Source organism: Eptesicus fuscus, chromosome 15 (genome assembly GCF_027574615.1).
Source record: "Eptesicus fuscus isolate TK198812 chromosome 15, DD_ASM_mEF_20220401, whole genome shotgun sequence".
Lineage (NCBI taxonomy): Eukaryota > Metazoa > Chordata > Mammalia > Chiroptera > Vespertilionidae > Eptesicus > Eptesicus fuscus.
The window spans coordinates 5,433,988-5,451,359 of NC_072487.1; the positions used below are offsets into that span (position 1 = coordinate 5,433,988).

At 45.4% G+C, this 17,372-nt stretch overlaps 1 protein-coding gene across 1 annotated transcript in view; it reads left to right on the top strand.

Annotated features, from left to right (window-relative positions):
- Positions 1 to 17,372, top strand: part of PTPDC1 (protein tyrosine phosphatase domain containing 1) — an 86,954-nt gene that overhangs the window by 18,284 nt on the left and 51,298 nt on the right. The window contains exon 2 of the mRNA XM_008154614.3: positions 13,557 to 13,644. Coding sequence (XP_008152836.2) covers positions 13,563 to 13,644 — 82 coding nt within the window. The 5' untranslated portion in view covers positions 13,557 to 13,562. The remainder of the gene's footprint in view (positions 1 to 13,556; positions 13,645 to 17,372) is intronic.

A 17,372-nucleotide genomic window follows, 5' to 3' on the forward strand; every position in this document is an offset into this window, starting at 1 on the left:
AAGGACATGTACCTGGATTGCAGGTTCGATCCCTGGCCCTGGTCAGGACATGTGTGGGAGCACCCAATCGATGTTTCTCTCTCACATCAATGTTTCTCTCTCTCTTGCCCCTCCCTCTCACCTTTCCACTCTCTCTAAAAAAAAAGTAAAATAAAATAAATTTAAACTATAGGAATAACTAATCAGATTTGGCTGTTTGTGAGAAAATGCAAGGGAATATGGAAATCTTGTTTGTGAAAACCAGCTTCATTTATCTATCTGTTTTATCATAATGTGTTTCCTGAAGAACCTGAACTAAACAGCATATTTCTTTAAATGATGAAATCTTGAGGATCTTGTTGTAGTGTTGTTTTTCCCTGACCTGTGACAAGTCTTCTGAGAGTGAGGACTCTCCCTAAGGTGTATTTAAGGTATGAGAGATCACAAAAGCCAGTAAAGTCCATAGTGAACTGCCAGACATATATTCAAGGCAGCCCTTAGTGCTTTCCCTGTGGACTTATGGGGACTTACCATGTTAGAAAGGCTTGGGGGGAGGGAAGGCTATAAAAAGAAAAGGTGTTTTTAAAATGTTACCCCAGGGGTGACTTGAGGAAAAAGGGGATTTTATATAGTTCTGTCATTTATTTGAGGTTGCAGATTCAGAAGTGAGGACATTTCAGTTTAAAATAAGTCTGTTTTGTTTTACTACATAAAGAATTATAAGGAGTACTTTAATTCTTTAAGGACAAAAATATCCTATATAATAAAACTCTGCTATGCAAATTGACTGAACGGTGGAATGACTGGCAAAATGACCGGTCACTATGACACGCACTGACCACCAGGTGGCATATGCTCAATGCAGGAGCTGCCCCCTGGTGGTCAGTGTGCTCCCACAGGGGGAACACCGCTCAGCCAGAATCCAGGCTCAAGGCTGGCGAGTGCAGCAGTGGTGGCGGGAGCCTCTCCTGCCTCCGCGTCAGCAGCAGTGCCAGCAGCTGAGTGGTAAGGAGCAGCGAGCAGGCAGGTGGTAATGAGCGAGGGGTCCCAGACTGTGAGAGGGCACAAGCCAGGGTGAGGGACCCTTCCCCATTCCCTCTAGTATCTATAATAATAAAAGCCTAAGTGACCATCACAACCGATCGAATGACCAAACAGGCTGTGTGGGGCAACCAGGCCGGCAGGGGGATTAGTGGGGGGCGGACCAAATGACCGAACAGCAGGCTGCGTGGGGTGACCAGGCCCGCAGAGGGGAGAGTTGGGGGCAACCAGATAGGCAGGGGGGGCACTGGCAACCAGGCCGGTGGGGGGAGGCAGTTGGGGGTGACAAGGCTGGCAGGGGGGACACTGTCCAGGCCAGCAGGGGGGGCAGTTAGGGTTATCAGGCAGGCAGGCAGGTGAGCAGTTGGGAGCCAGTGGTCCCGGATTGTGAGAGGGATGACCCAGATTGGAGAGGGTGCAGGCTGGGCTGAGGGGACCTCCCCCCCCCAGTGCACAAATTTCATGCACCGGGCCTCAGTCCTATCTAATAAAAGAGTAATAGGCAAATTAACCATCACTCTGCTACACACAGGCCATGCCCACCAGCCAATCAGGAGCAAGTATGCAAATTAACCCAATCAAGATGGCTGCGGCCATGGAGCAAGCAAGAGGCTTGGGTTTCACCAGCAATGGAGGAAGCCAAGCTTTCCGCACACCCTGGCCGACCGAGGCCTCCACTCAAGGCTACAAAGTTTCAATTATAGAAGATAAATAAATCCCAACAAAAATGGCTGCGGCCACGCCACAGAGCAAGCAGGAGGCTTGGCTCCACTCAAGGCTACAAAGTTTTAATTATAGAAGATAAATAAATCCCAGATACCAGGGCCTCCACTTGGGTCGCTGGGGGGCGGGGCCGGCCTGCAAACCACCACAGGCCCCTCGCCCAGACCATCCCATGCCCCAAGGAACCCCCACCTTGATCCAGGACACCCTTCAGGGAAAACCAGCCGGTCCCAACCCGTGCACCAGGCCTCTATCCTATCTAATAAAAGGGTAATATGCAAATTGACCATCACTCCAACACACAAGATGGATGCCTCCATGTGGACACAAGATGGCCAGCAGGGGAGGGCAGTTGGGAGGGATCAGGACTGCAAGGGAGGGCAGTTGTGGGCTATCAGGCCAGTAGGGGAGGGCAGTTGGGAGGGACCAGGTCTGCAAGGGAGGGCAGTTGGGGGGTGATCAAGCCTGCAGGGGAGGGAAGTTAGTGGTGACCAGGGCAGCAGAGGAGGGAAGTTGGGGGCAACCAGGCCTGCAGGGAAGGGCAGTTGGGGGAGACCCAGGCCTGCAGGGGAGAGCAGTTGGGGAGGACCAGTCCTGCAGGGAAGGGCAGTTGGTGGGTACCAGGCCTGCAGGGGTGGGCAGTTAGGGGTGACCAGGCCTGCAGGGGAGGGCAGTTAGGGGCAAACAGGCTGGCAGGGGAACAGTTAGGCATCAATCAGGCTGGCAGGGGAGTGGTTAGGGGGTGATCAGGCTGGCAGGCAGAAGCGGTTAGGGGTGATCAGGCAGGCAGGCAGGCGAGCAGTTGGAAGCTAGCAGTCCTGGATTGTGAGAGGGATGTCCGACTGCCCGTTTAGGCCCAATCCCTTGAGGGGTCCCAGATTGGAGAGGGTGCAGGCTGGGCTGAGGGACACCCCCCCCCCATGCACGAATTTCATGCACCGGGCCTCTAGTATATATATAAAAGGCTAAGTGACGAGCCATCTATTCATCCGACCAACCAACTGGCTGGTACATATGAAGCACACTGGCAATTTAAAAATAAACATTGATTCATGCATGTGCGATACATATAAAGCTCTCACTGGCGCCAATTGCACGTGTGTGTTTTGACCTATCATTGTCGATCGTGAATTTGGTTGTTTTTGTTGACATTTGAGTGATGATTCCATCAATTCAATGGTTGATGCCAAAAAGGAAAATGTTCCCATCGAACTTCTTAATAGTATTACTCCTTCGGGAATACTGTGTCATAAATTAAAAATGAAAGTAGACACAATCATCATGCTACTGAGAAATCCTAATAGTAAATGGGGTCTTTGTAACGGTACTAGATTTATTATCAAAAGATTACAACCTAACATAACTGAAGCTTGAGTATTGACAGGATCTGTGGAAGGAGAGGTTGTTCTGATTCCAAGGATTGATTTGCCCCATCTGACACTGGCCTCCCATTTAAATTCGAAGACAGTTTTCCATGATGCAGCATTTGTGTTGACTATTAATAAATCACAAGGACAAACTCTAGACAGAATAGGAATATTCCTACCTGAACCCGTTTTCATGGTCAGTTATATGTTGCTTTCTCTCAAGTTCGAAGAGCGTGTGACTTTTAAGGTTAAAGTTGTAAATACTTCATCACAAGGGAAATTAGTCAAGCACTCTTAGAGTATTTTTACTCTTAATGTGGTATACAGGGGGATATTAGAATAAGTTTAGTCAATTTTTCAATGTTGTTTTTATATCATGTCTTTGTTGTTATATCATGTTATTGTTTATTAATCAATTTATATATTATTTTTATATACATTTTACTAATTTTCTTTCATCTCTGACACTTCTATTATAGAAAAAGGGCAAATAGTGATATTAAAATATTTCTCCTAATTAATTTCATTTCAATGTGCACGAATCGGTGTACCAGGCCACTAGTACTACTATAATATTAGAAAACTATGTTTTAACATTTGAGCCACTGAATAAATCTTCATTCAGTCAGTCCTTCAGGAGGAGGGGATGTGAACAAAATGTGTAACTGTTATCAGGCAAAGGCATCCTAAAGGAGAGAAAAAATGGACTGAGGGTTGGAGTTATTGTCACCATGCATATTTGTTGGAAAAGAAAACAGATTCAATCTTCAGGGAATTAGAAGAAACACAAATCTGTCAGGTTGAAGATCAGCAACAAGTTAAAGATATAGATGTGATAAGGAAAACTAAGTAAAGTCTTGTATTTGCATAGTGGCGCTGTCATGTCATTGATATGTTCTTAGCAATTACCTTGAGTTAGCTAAGGCATGATTACACTACTTTACAGATGAAAAAGTGAGTTTCAGAGAGATTAAATGATGGTTGTGGTGGCAGCTACCTTTTATTGAGCGTTTATCTTTATTCATTTATTCATTCAACAGACCTTTATTGTGCCCCTACTATGTGTCAGGCCCTATTGTAGGCTTTGGAGACAGAACAGTTGACAAAGCAGACAGAAATCTGTGTCTTCATGGAGCTTACATTTTAGCAGGGGGAGGCAGACAATACACGAAATAAGTAAGTAAATAATATGTGTGTTAGGTTTTCTTCCTAAGTCCTGAGGACAAAAGTGAAACAGGGAAGGAGAGCTGATTTAAATTGCAAATAGGGTAGCTAGGAGGATTTTGAAGAGGGATGACATGAGCCAGCTGAAGTTAATAAGATCACTCTGACTACTGTGTTGAGAACAAACTGAATATGGATTAGCCATAAATTAAGCCTGTATATAGCAAACATGTCAAACTCAAAGTCTAACATGGGCCAAATAAATGAGGCATGCGACCCGCAGGCCATGAGTTGGACATGCTTGGTATACAGGCTCTCAGGTAATCTTTCAACAACTACCGGACAGAGAGTGGGTCTAGATGTTAATAAATATGCCTAAGTTCACACAGCTAGTAAGTGACAGCAGGTGTATTGAAAATGTGTTTGGATTTTATGACTTTACTAGAGGCCCTGTGCATGAAATTCGTGCATGGGGGAGGGGTGTGTGTGTGTGTGTGTGTGTGTGTGTGTGTGTGTGTGTGTCCCTCAGCCCAGCCTGCACCCTCTCTAATCTGGGATCCCTCTCTCAATCCAGGACTGCTGGCTCCCAACCACTCACCTGCTTGCCTGCCTGATTGCCCCTAACCACTTCTGCCTGCCAGCCTGATCACCCCCTAACCACTCCCCTGCCAGCCTGATTGACGCCTAACTGCTCCCCTGCCGGCCCGAGTGCCCCTAACTGCCCTCCCCTGCTGGCCTGGTCATCCCTAACTGTCCTCCCCTGCAGGCCTGATCGCCCCCAACTGCCCTCCCCTGCTGGCCTGGTCGCCCCCAACTGCCCTCCCCTGCAGGCCTAGTCTCTCCCATCTGCCCTCGCCTGCAGCCTGGTCACCCCCAACTGTCCTCCCCTGCTGGCCTGGTCCCTCCCAACTGCCCTCCTCTGCTGGCCTGATCGCCCACAACTGCCCTCCCCTGCTGGCCATTTTGTGTCCACATGGGGGCAGCCATCTTTGACCACATGGGGGTGGCCATCTTGTGTATTAGAGTGATGGTCAATTTGCATATTACTCTTTTATTAGACAGGATGTTCAGGCAAGCTGTATTTGTGTTTCTGTTGGAAGGAAGGAGACTGAAATGTAAGGAGCTGTGTTCTTGGATAGCACTGAATGAAGATTTGGATGAAGGATCAGCCAATTACCTGCACAAAGCAAAACAAATTTGAAAATCTCACTGTGGGAGATCTGAAAAGTTTCTTGCAAGCAAAGGAATTATAAATGGTGCAGAATCCAGTGTAGCTGAGTTAGAATGCATAGATTAATAAGCTTTTGTTTAGTGTGAGGTCTTTATTGTTGAGAAGCTGTATGTGTAATGGTTCAGAGCACAAACTCTGGAGCTGAACTGTGGGTTTTCAAATCCCAGATCTACTATTTCAGGCAAGTTATTTGACTTGTCTTTGCCTTAGTTTCTTAATCTGTAAAATAGGAATCTATACTAATAAAAGGGTAATATGCTAATTAGACTGGGAGACCTTCCAGACAAAGCCATGGTGGTGGGGCTGAAGCAGAGGCGGTTAGGGGCGATCAGGCCAGCAGCGGAGGGCAGTTGGGGGTGAGCAGGCCGACAGGGGGGCCAGGTGGGGGCAAGCAGGCCAGCAGGGGGGCAGTTGGGGGTGAGCAGGCCGACAGGGGGGCCAGGTGGGGGCAAGCAGGCCAGCAGGGGGGCAGTTGGGGGTGAGCAGGCCAGCAGGGGGGGGCAGATGGGGATGAGCAGGCTGGTGGGGGGGGCAGGTGAGGATGAGCAGGCCAGCAGGGGATGGCAGTTGGGGGCGAGCAGGCAAGCAGGGGGCAGTTGGGGGTGAGCAGGCCAGCAGGGGATGGCATTTGGGGGCAAGCAGGCCAGCAAGGGGGGCAGTTGGGGGTGAGCAGGCTGGCGGGGGGGGGCAGTTGGGGGCAAACAGGCTGGTGAGGGGTGGCAGTTGGGGGTGCGATGGCCAGTGGGGGGGGGCAGTTGGGGTTGATCAGGCTGGCAAGCAGAGTGTTTAGGGGCAATCAGGCAGGCAGGCAGGTGAGCAGTTAGGAGCCAGAGGTCCCAGATTGTGAGACCTGTGGGATCGGGCCTAAACCGGCAGTTGGACATCCTCCGAGGGGTCCCAGATTGGAGAGGGTGCAGGCTGGGCTGAGGGGACATCCCTCCACCCCTGTGCATGATTTTCATGCACTGGGCCACTAGTAATATATAAAACCAAATGTGTTCATACCATGTGACCCAGTAGTCATGCTCCTTGGTGATTACCTGAAAAAGTTGAAAAATGTATGTCGACACAAAAACCTGCACACAGATGTTTATAGCAGTTTTATCCATACTTGCCAAAACTTGGAAGCAACAAATGTATCTTTCAGTAGGTGAATTTATGAATAAACTGAAGGTTACATTTTATCCTTCTGTGACATCTTCAGACAATGGAACTAAAAAGAAGTGGGCTGTCAAACCATAAAAATACATGGAGGAGTCTTAAATGTATATTAATAAGTGACAAAAGCCAATCTCAAAAGGCTACATACGATATGATTCCATCTCTGTGACATTCTGTAGAAGGCAAAACTATGGAGACAGTAATATGTAGTAAGTCTCAGGAATTATACCTTTAAAATTTTCCATTCCTCCACTGTTTTTCCTAGATTAAAAGAATTACTTTTTCATAGAAAGCATGTCTTCATGTTGGTTTGTAAAAATATAGTATTTAAGCTTTACAAATGTAGATAATTTACAAATAAAGATAATTTTTACTTTTTCATAGTCACATTAGTATACATATGATGTTCATCGAAGATGGACCATCTTTAATTCTGTAGACTGTTGCATTTTAGCAGTAGTGCTGTCAACCTCAACAAGGGATGGCATCTAGCCATCGGAATGGGAGGCATTAAAATGGAACTGACATCTCGTATTGAAGAAAGCATTTCTTATTGGGGCCATAGAGCCAGAAAAGTCCAAGGAAACAGACTACACAAACAATGAGAATACTAGGCAGAACCCACCATTCATATAATCTGTTAAAAAGATACTTCACATATATGGTGAAGAATTGATATTCTTAATATAGAAGAACATGTTGCAAGTCAGTAAGAAAGGGGCAAATGTCCAGTAGGAAATGGGGCTAAGCTCTGCAGCAGGCAATCCTATATAATATAGAAGTGATACGCAAATTAACCATCACTCCAACACACAAGATGGCCGCCCCCATGTGGTCAAAGATGGCTGCCCCCATGTGGACACAAGATGGCTGCCACAAGATGGCCTGCAGGGGAGGGCAGTTGTGGACAATCAGGCCGGCAGGGGAGGGCAGTTTGGAGGGACCAGGCTGGCGGGGGGCGGGGGCAGTTGGAGGTGACCAGGCCTGCAGGGGAGGACAGTTAGAGGCGACCAGGTCTGTAGGGGAGGGCTGTTGGGGGCGACCAGGCCAGCAGGGGAGGGCAGTTAGGGGCAACCAGGCTGTCAAGGGAGGGCAGTTAGGGGTGACTGGGCCGGCAGGGGAGGGCAGTTAGGGGTGACCAGGCCTGCAGGGGAGGGCAGTTAGGGGTGACCAGACCTGCAGGGGAGGGCAATTAGGGGCAATCAGGCCAGCAGGGGAGGGCAGTTAGGGGTGACCAGGCCAGCAAGGGAGGGCAGTTAGGGGTGACTGGGCCAGCAGGGGGGGCAGTTGAGGGCAACCATCCCTGCAGGCGAGGATAGTTAGGGGCGACCAGGCCAGCAGGGGAGGGCAGTTAGAGGCAATCGGGCCAGCAGGGGAGCAGTTAGGCGTCGATCAGGCTGGCAGGGGAGTGATTAGGGGGTGATCTGGCTGGCAGGCAGAGGTGGTTAGGGGCAATCAGGCAGGCAGGCGAGTGGTTGGGAGCCAGCAGTCCTGGATTGTGAGAGGGATGTCCGACTGCCCATTTAGGGATCGGGCCTAAACAGGCAGTCGGACATCCCTCGAGGGGTCCCAGATTGGAGAGGGCACAGGCTGGGCTGAAGGACACACACCCCGTGCAAGAATTTCGTGCACCGGGCCTCGAGTTTATTAATAAGAATTTTATTTTATTTTTTTGCCCTAGTCAGTTCGTCTCAGTGGGTAGAGCATCAGCCCACAGATTGAAGGTTTGATTCCAGTCCAGGGCATGTACCTTGGTTGCAGGCTCACTGCCCTGCCCTGGTTGGAGGCAACCAATTGATGTTTCTCTCTCCCTCTCCCTTCCACACTCTAAAAATCAATGGAAAAATATCCTCAGATGAGGATTAACAACAAAATAAATTAATTAATTAATAATTAATTATTAAATAAATTCATTTTTTAAAAACCTCTGAACAACTACTTTGCCTTACTAAATAAAGTTATGCAAAGTAAAACGATGATTCTGTTTAAAATATTTGAAATTCCCAGCTTTAATGAAGAAAGAAAAGATGCAGCTAGAAATATGTGAGCTCAGACAAGGTTTCCCACCTGAGAAAAAGAAGATAAGGATAGTACACACCTCCTCATGGTACCTGGAGTCCAGTCAGTTTTAACTGCTGAATGAGCCATCGAGCTGCATATTATAAGGGCCCAGCAGGAACCAACTGAGGTAAATGACAAGGGTCTGTTCCCAATACATATCCTTGTGAAATTTTAGAAACCAAAGATACAGATACTGCAATAGATCTGTTACAAGTCTCAGGTTAGTGTCATCAGCAGCGTTGTTAGCTAAAATACAGTAGAAAATACCTTCAAAATTCTGGCATGGTTTTCAACCTAGAATTCTGTAAGTAGCCAGATTATTAGCTGAGTACAAGGATAAAATAAAGATACTTTCAGATTATAGGTGATACCATTCTAATAACCTGGTTATTATTTAACAGGAAAGGAGTAAAGGGAAGACTAGATAATATAGGCTTGCCATTTATGTAGCTTTACTAATTTAACACTCTCCAAGACTGTTCCCTGCTAATCAATGAGAGAAGGGACTGGACAAAGGCAGTTTAAACACATGCCCAGTAAGGTCTGAGCAATGTGGGAAGATGTCTGTCAGTCACACCTGAGAACAAATTAGTGGCCAGAATAGGTGTGGCCACTGCAAGGGCGTGAAACCTGAATTCATAAACTACATAAAGTAATCTCTTTCTCATGCACAGGGTTCCTGGCTCTCCTGTTGCAGGGGGCACACTCCTCTACACCCACGTGGCTCACGGCCTTGTGGGACTTTACACCATGGATTAATGGACTTTAATTAACCTAAATGTTTGGACTGGACCCGGCTGCAACAGGAAAGGAAAGCTCTGGACACTGGCCTTGCTTTTGGCTTTACTGGAACTGGAGCTGCCCCTCTTTCAGAACTGGGTTAAAGGACATGGGACTTTCCAACCCAAGGATTATTTATATCCCCATGCAAATAGTCTTTTTGCCACACCTCATTCTCCCATGGGGGCTTCTGAAAAGACTTAGTTCAGTGGTACCCCAAGAGCCACCCCACTCCCTCAAGCCAGGGTGGGATTTGATTTTCCAATAACAAAAGGAAAGTTTACCTTCCATTCACCTTTTATTAAAAGAAAACAAAACTACTTAACAATAAATCAAAGCCAAGCAGCATCTAAGGACCAGAGGCCTTGGCTCAAGGGTATAATAAGAGACATCCCAGGTTGATAGCTAGGTAGATAGCTGGGAAGATTCTCATCCACATTGAATTGTAATTTAGAGGACTCAGGAAAAATCTCTTTAAAAAGCAGCTAAATGGTAGATAACCATAGCATGATTAAGAATTTGAAAGATCTCAGCAATATGATGAAGATTTACATTTCTTTGGTCAATAAGAAAAAGGTGATTAAAAATCAGGGATGAGTCTATAAGAAACACATAGTCCAAATTTGCAGCAAAACACACAAGTATGCCCTTGTTTAAAGCAGTTAATGAAATGAAAGAAAATATAGTCCATTGGACACTGATGCCTGGAATGTTTAACTCTGAGCAGCACAGGTATGGTGTTAGCAAGATTATCTTCTTTCGTATGGGCCCAAGCACAGTACTTGATAAATATTTTTCTAAAAAGATGTGTGTACCTAGACTATGTATGTGTGTATTAGATATTATATTGAGCCAATTTCCTCATCTTTTATGCCACGATTTTATAATACAGTTTAATTATGATGAATTAATAACCAGAGGTATAAGTATAGTGACCTCCTACACCCCAGAAGAATAGTATAAGCCAGTCAGTACATTGTTACCTCTAAGGAGTAAAACCTGAGCAGAGTGATAGGAGTGGAGAGTTTATTCTCTACCTTTTATCTCACTTTAAAATTTGATATATTTTTAACCATCCATATTGAATGTCTATATTTTAACCTCAAAATGTATTACAAATTATTTCTAGCCAGTTTTTTCTTTGACTGCTGATGTATCCTGATGTGTTTTGAGCCTGCTGAAAATACTAATGTGATAGTAAGCCACATATACTGTCCAGACCAGGGAGCTGTTTTTGTTCTAACTTTTGATGATCACACCACTTCTGGGGGATAGACTTCAGCTCTGAGCACAAGAATGTGAATAACTAGAGTGTGACTAGAAAGGGATATTCAGGGTCGTGAGGTCTAGAACCATTACATATGAAGAGTGGTGACAGGAACTGCTGGTGTATAGTCTGGGAAGATGTAATTTGGAAGTAAGGGGAGCATGATCACCAACTTTAGACACATGGAAGAAAGGGTTTATTGTTCTGTGTGGGCTCAAAGGGCAGAGGTAGGATCAATGGGCAGAAATCACAGATCACCCGCGTTATGAAGAGCTTTCTAACTACCAGAGCTGTGTGATGACATCACTGTTCCTGTTCAAAGATATTGTGGAGGTCATGCTCATGTTGGGTAGGGTTCTGCTAGAGGACATCTGCCCACCCCCCACTCCCACCTCCCTAGGGGACTTCTAATCATGACCTCCTTATTAGAACAAAAGATGCTCCTAGTGCTCTTCTCGCTTAGGAATTTATAAGGGTTTATTATTATTTTTAATCCTCACCTGATGATATTTTTCCATTGATTTTTAGAGAGAGGGAAAGACAGAAACAGCGATGTGAGAGAAACACATCCATTGGTTGCCTCCTGCATGCACCTTGACCAGGGCCCAGCCTGGGAGGACCCTACAACTGAGGTATGTGCCCTTTACCGGAATTGAACCCTGAACCCTCTGGTCCGCAGTCTAACACTCTATCCACTGAGCAAATCGGCTAGGGCCATAGGGGTTTGGTAGTTGCTCTGGGTCAGGAATCAGAAGAAGAGAACACTATGTAAGTTTCTCATTTCACAGTCTTACATATGGTAAGAGCTTAGGAAATGTGACGGTTTTTGCTTTTAGACATATAAAATGATTTACTTTACTTTTTTCAGTGGAAACTATAGTGACACAACATTCACTTAGTCATAAAATTTAACTACAGATGAAAGTCACATAAATTTTGTAAAACCTCACTTAACTGAATTAGTAAAGAATGAATGGTTCTGTTCAATTGCCTAGTATACTGTCAAGTCCACAATAAATGTTACTCCTTTAGCCCAGTTCACATTCTAATTTCTCCTTGATGCCTTGCAGCCACCCTGAAGTGGACAGCCCTCATGCTTGTGTAAGCCTGTCTTGCGACACTAAGCACATAGTAGCATTATTTGTGTCTACTTTTCATCTTCCTGACAGATTATCCTACCTAATAAAAGAGTGATTGCAAATATACCATCACTCTACTACACCCACAAGCCACGCCCACCAGCCAATCAGAGTGAGTATGCAAATAAACCCAACCAAGATGGCTACAGCCACAGAGAGCAGGAAGGAGGCTTGGGTTTCCCAGGCAATGGAGGAAGCCAAGCTTTCCGCCTGCCCTTGCTGGCCTAAGCCTCCACTCAAGGCTACAAAGTTTCAATTATAGAAGGTAAACAAATCCAAACAGAAATGGCGGCAGCCACGGAGTTGGAAAGAGCGGGGGCTAGGGTTGCCCCCGGCAATGGAGGAAGCTAAGCTTTCTGAACATCCTGGCCTGCCCAGGCCTCCGCTCAAGGCTACAAAGTTTCAATTATAGAAGATACATAAGTCCCAACAGAAATGGCTGCCACCACGGGAGCGAGCAAGAGGCTTGGCTCTGCTCCAGGCTACGAAGTTTCAATTGTAGAAGGTAAATAAATTCCAGATACCAGGGCCTCCACTTGGGTCGCCAGGGGGTGTGGCTGGCCTGCAAACCACCACAAGCCCCTCGCTCAGGCTGCCCCACGCCCCAAGGGAACCCCCACCCTGATCTGGGACACCCTTCAGGGCAAACCAGCTGGCCCCCACCCATGCACCAGGCCTCTATTCTATCTAATAAAAGAGTAATATGCAGATTGACCATCACTCCAACACACAATATGGCTGCCCCCATGTGGTCAAAGATCCTGCCCCTATGTAAACACAAGATGGCCACCACAAGATGGTCAGCAGGGGAGAGCAGTTGGGAGGGACCAGACCTGCAAGGAAGAACAGTTGGAGGCGATCAACCCTGAAGGGGAGGACAGTTAGGGGTGACCAGTCCGGCAGAGGAGGGAAGTTGGGGACAAACAGGCTGGCAGGGGAGCAGTTAGACATCAATCAGGCTGGCAGGGGAGTGGTTAGGGGGTGATCAGGCTAGCAGGCAGAAGTGGTTAGGGGCAATCAGGAAGGCAGGCAAGAGAGCAGATGGGAGCCAGCAGTCCTGGATTGTGAGAGGGATGTCCGACTGCCCGTTTAGAGGATGTCCGACTGCCCGTTTAGGCCTGATCCCACCGGGCATTCGGACATTCCTCGAGGGGTCCCAGATTGGAGAGGGTGCAGGATGGGCTGAGGGACACCCCCCTCCCCCGCCCCTGTGCACGAATTTTGTACACTGGGCCTCTAGTAAATGCATAAGGGAGAACATGTCTGGTTTCTTCTATAATGTCCTTAGTATCTAGCACAGAACCATCCAGTAGACTATCATGTGACCCATGTGTTCAGTTTTAGATTTTCTAGTAGCAACATTAAAAATTAAAATGACACAGTATATAAAAATATTTCAATGTAGAATGAATGTAAGAAAACATTTGTGAGATATTGTACATTCTTTGTTTTTGTACTAAGTCTTCAAAATCTTGTACTTGACTCCTACAGCACATCTTAAATCTGTACTAGCCACATTTCAAGTACACAGCAGCCACTTAGCTAATGACTACTGTAGAGGTCTAGCATATCACAGTTAATTAGTAAATGAATAACCAATGGGAAATCTTTCAAAAAATAACATTTTTTTTTTCTCTCAACAGAAGACCATGGCTGCAGGAGTCTTGCCTCAGAATGAACCACCATATTCCACTTTGGTGAATAACAGTGGGCATGCTGCAAACATGAAAGGTAATCATTCTTTAATATGCTCTTTTTGTCTCTGTGCAAACTAGAGTTTAATAAAACTATATGAATGGACATGAAAGAAAAGGCATGATTCTTCATTCATATTGAAATTCCATGTTACAGGTACTACTTGTGGCCTTTTGTTTATTTTGCCTGTTAAAATTCCTTTTCTAAATCCTTGGCCTGTTAAGAAAAAATGTTGAAAACAATGTTTGTCTCCTTAATAATTCTTAGACTGAAATTATCCGTTTGTTCCTCTCAGCAAACGCCTCCTTGTGAACCAAACTTTCATTTCTTTTCTTCTTTGGTTACTTGCAGTATCACTTGTAAAGCACATTCAGAAGCACGCTAGCCCTGCTCCTCCCAGTTTTTGGCTCTCCTTGGTTGCCTTCACGTGTTACCAGGAAGGAAGGGTGCTGTAACTTGGACTCTCACTGCCGCTTGCCCCTCACTTTTTCTTACTGTCACAAGTTGTAAGCTGGGAGCATGCCTTGATTTTGTGCCTCTTTGGCACTTCAGTCAGCCAAGAGATGTTGGGTAATTTGGTGTGTTTTTTTTACAGTACCCATTGCATGATTTTTTTAGTGCCCACTCTCGGTTTTACCCAAGTTCACTTTATTTCTTCTGTATAGGGAACTTTTCAGGATTTTCCCCAAAATATGGATTAGATAATATAAGGAAAAGTAAGGGAATATGGATCTTAAGTTATTGGATGGAGTTCAACGCTTGCTGAGAGTGGTTCTCAGTTGTTTGTGCACTTGTTGGAATCTCCTCCACCAGGGGGAGCTCTCTTTCACCAAGAAAACCAGTGTTTCCCACTTAATGACCCTCTTAGATCCTTCTTGGTCTGTCTATATTATATCTGACTATAGAGGGACCAATACTACTGGTTACTATCATTTGTGGACAGCATCTGTGTGACACCCTTACTGTATGTTAGTGTCACTGACTTAGAAAGAAATGCTTTCTAAAACAAATGCAACAATAGTGTATACTTACTGCTTCCATTGTAGAATAATAGGTTGTTTATTAACTCTTCAGCTAACAAGTGTAAAAGTCAGATGAACCTTTTTCCCTGTCCTTTCTTTTGTTGCAGTGTTACTTTTTAGTTGGTGTTTCTCCTTGGGGATTCTGTTGGCTTTAGAGGTGAGGCACTTCTATTGTGCAGGAGCGCCCCAGCACTGATCCCTGCGTCCTCCCCAACTAAGTCCATCAATGTCCCCAAATTACAATGACAATCAAAACACTCTAGACTTCTCCAAACACTTCTATTGTGATTCACTAGGTAAGTGTGCCGTGCCAGCACAGCCAAGAGTTCAGTGAGCCTGAGGAGGGGTGGTGAAAGATTAAAGAAAAGACAGGCAAGAGAATACAGCTGGGGCTCGGTGGATCTCCCGTGCCTGGATGGGGACACAGAAAGGCCCAGCCTGCAAACCGAGGCTTCATTTTATAGTGAGATCAAAACAAGGGTAGTGGTCAACATGTTTACAATGTTCTTGTGAGTTTCAACTTGTTTTGGCAGCACTTACTGCACCTCCCACAGGCCATTAGCTACCTAGGAAGGAACTAGGGAGGGATATAAGATCAAGCTTAATTATGCTAAGAGGGCTCTGCCCTCCAAGCTGGGACTTGTTTGTGGCCCTGCCACAGGTCAGTCTGAGGCTTAACCCTATAGCCGCTCCCTACAGGTAAGCTGATTTTTACCTTTCCCAAAACCATCTTTTTATTTACTTATTTATTTATCCTCACCCAAGGATATTTTTCCATTGATTTTTAGAGAGAGTGGAAGACAGAGGGAAAGACAAAGAGAAATATCAATGAGAGAGAGACACATCAATTGGTTGCCTCCTGCATATGCCCTGACCAGGGCTGGGGCCAGGGAGAAACCTGCAATTGAGGTACATACCCTTGACCAAAATTGAACCTGGGACCCTTCAGTCCATAGGCGGACACTCTGTCCACTAAGCCAAACAGGCTAGGGCCCAAAACCATCTTTTTAATTAAAATTGTCTTCATTATGTAAATGAAGCTCATTTTAAATTTGGGGGGAAAACCTGGAAAAATTAATTTATATATTTTTGTTGTTGCTAATCTTCACCTAAGGATATTTTTTCCTTTATTTATTTATTTATTTATTTATTTATTTATTTTAGAGAGCATTGAAGGGAGGGGTTGAGACAGAAAAAAGAGAAACATTGATGTGAGAGAGAAACATTGATTGGTTGCCTCCCGCACGCACCCTGACTGGGGCCGGGATTGACCCTGCCACTAAGGTACATGTCCTTAACCAGGGTCAAACCTGAGACCCTTCAGTCCATGCGCCAATGCTCTAACCATTGAGCAACTGTCTGGGGCTACATCTAACTTTTTCAAAGTGAATCTCATCTATAACAGTAGTCAGTTATTCTTTATTGAGTTAACATTGGGATGGGAACTCTTTTTTTAAATATTCGTTAGTGAATCATGGAAAAAATTAATTAGGGGATACATAAAATACTTATTATTAAAGAAATAAAGACTTATCAAGAACTAGCTTTGGAATGAAACAGACAGATTTAAATCTTAGATCTGCTACTTTTGGGGAAAAAATATCAAACATTTATTTTGGGAAATTTCAAAAATTTACAAAAGTATACAGAATACAGTAAAGATACTCATGGAGGTACCACCTATCCCCATGGAGGTACCATCACCCAGCTTTAACGACTTCAGCTCACTCACTTTCTCCACTCCTTTCTTGTGTTTCCATTTACTTCATTTTATTCATTAAACATGTCATCATAACCATAACTAAAAAAATTAATAAGTGCTGTATGTTAGCAAATATCTAAACACTGCTCAAATTTCTAATTACCGCATAGATGTATGTGTGAATTGAGATCCAATAAAGGTCAATATTTTATAATTCAACTAGAGGCCTAATGCACAAAATTTGTGCAAGAGTAGGCCTTCCTTCACCTGGCTGCTGGCACCGGCTTCCCTTTGGCACTCGGGACCTGGGCTTCCCTCGCAGCCCCAGCTTCGTCCAGAAGGTTGTCTGGAAGGACATCCAGTCTAATTAGCATATTATGCTTTTATTATTACAGACTAGAGGCCCAGTGCATGAAATTTGTGCACAGGGGGGCGGGTCCCTCAGCCCAGCCTGCACCCTCTCCAATCTGGGACATCCCTCTTGCATCCAGGACCGCTGGCTCCTAACTGCTCGCCTGCCTGCCTACCTGATCACCCAAACCGCCTCTACCGATCTGATGCCCCTAACTGCTCCCCTGCCAGACTGATCGCCCCTAACTGCCTCTGCCTGCCGGCCTGATCACCCCGAACCACCTCTGGCTCGGCCCCCCGCCACCGTGGCTTTGTCTGGAAGGACGTCCAGAAGATGTCCAGTCTAATTAGCATATTACCCTTTTATTAGTAAAGATATGTATCTTACATCTTTTTTAACTTGGGGTTCCCCCTATTCCCTCTATCTCTTTTTTCTTTATAGTTTATTTGTTGAAGAAACCAGGTTTTTTGCCCAATAGAGTTTGCCACGATCTATATTTTGCTGATTATATCCACACTGGAGGTCCGATGCACGAAATTCTTGCAAGGGGCTCGGCCCTAGCAGCCCCGGCTTCATCCTGAAGGTCATCTGGAAGGGCGTCCAGTCTAATTTAGCATATTACACTTTCATTATTACAGATGGTGTTTTCTATAAACCGAATTGGTAGAGGGAAGTAGAGTCTATAGTC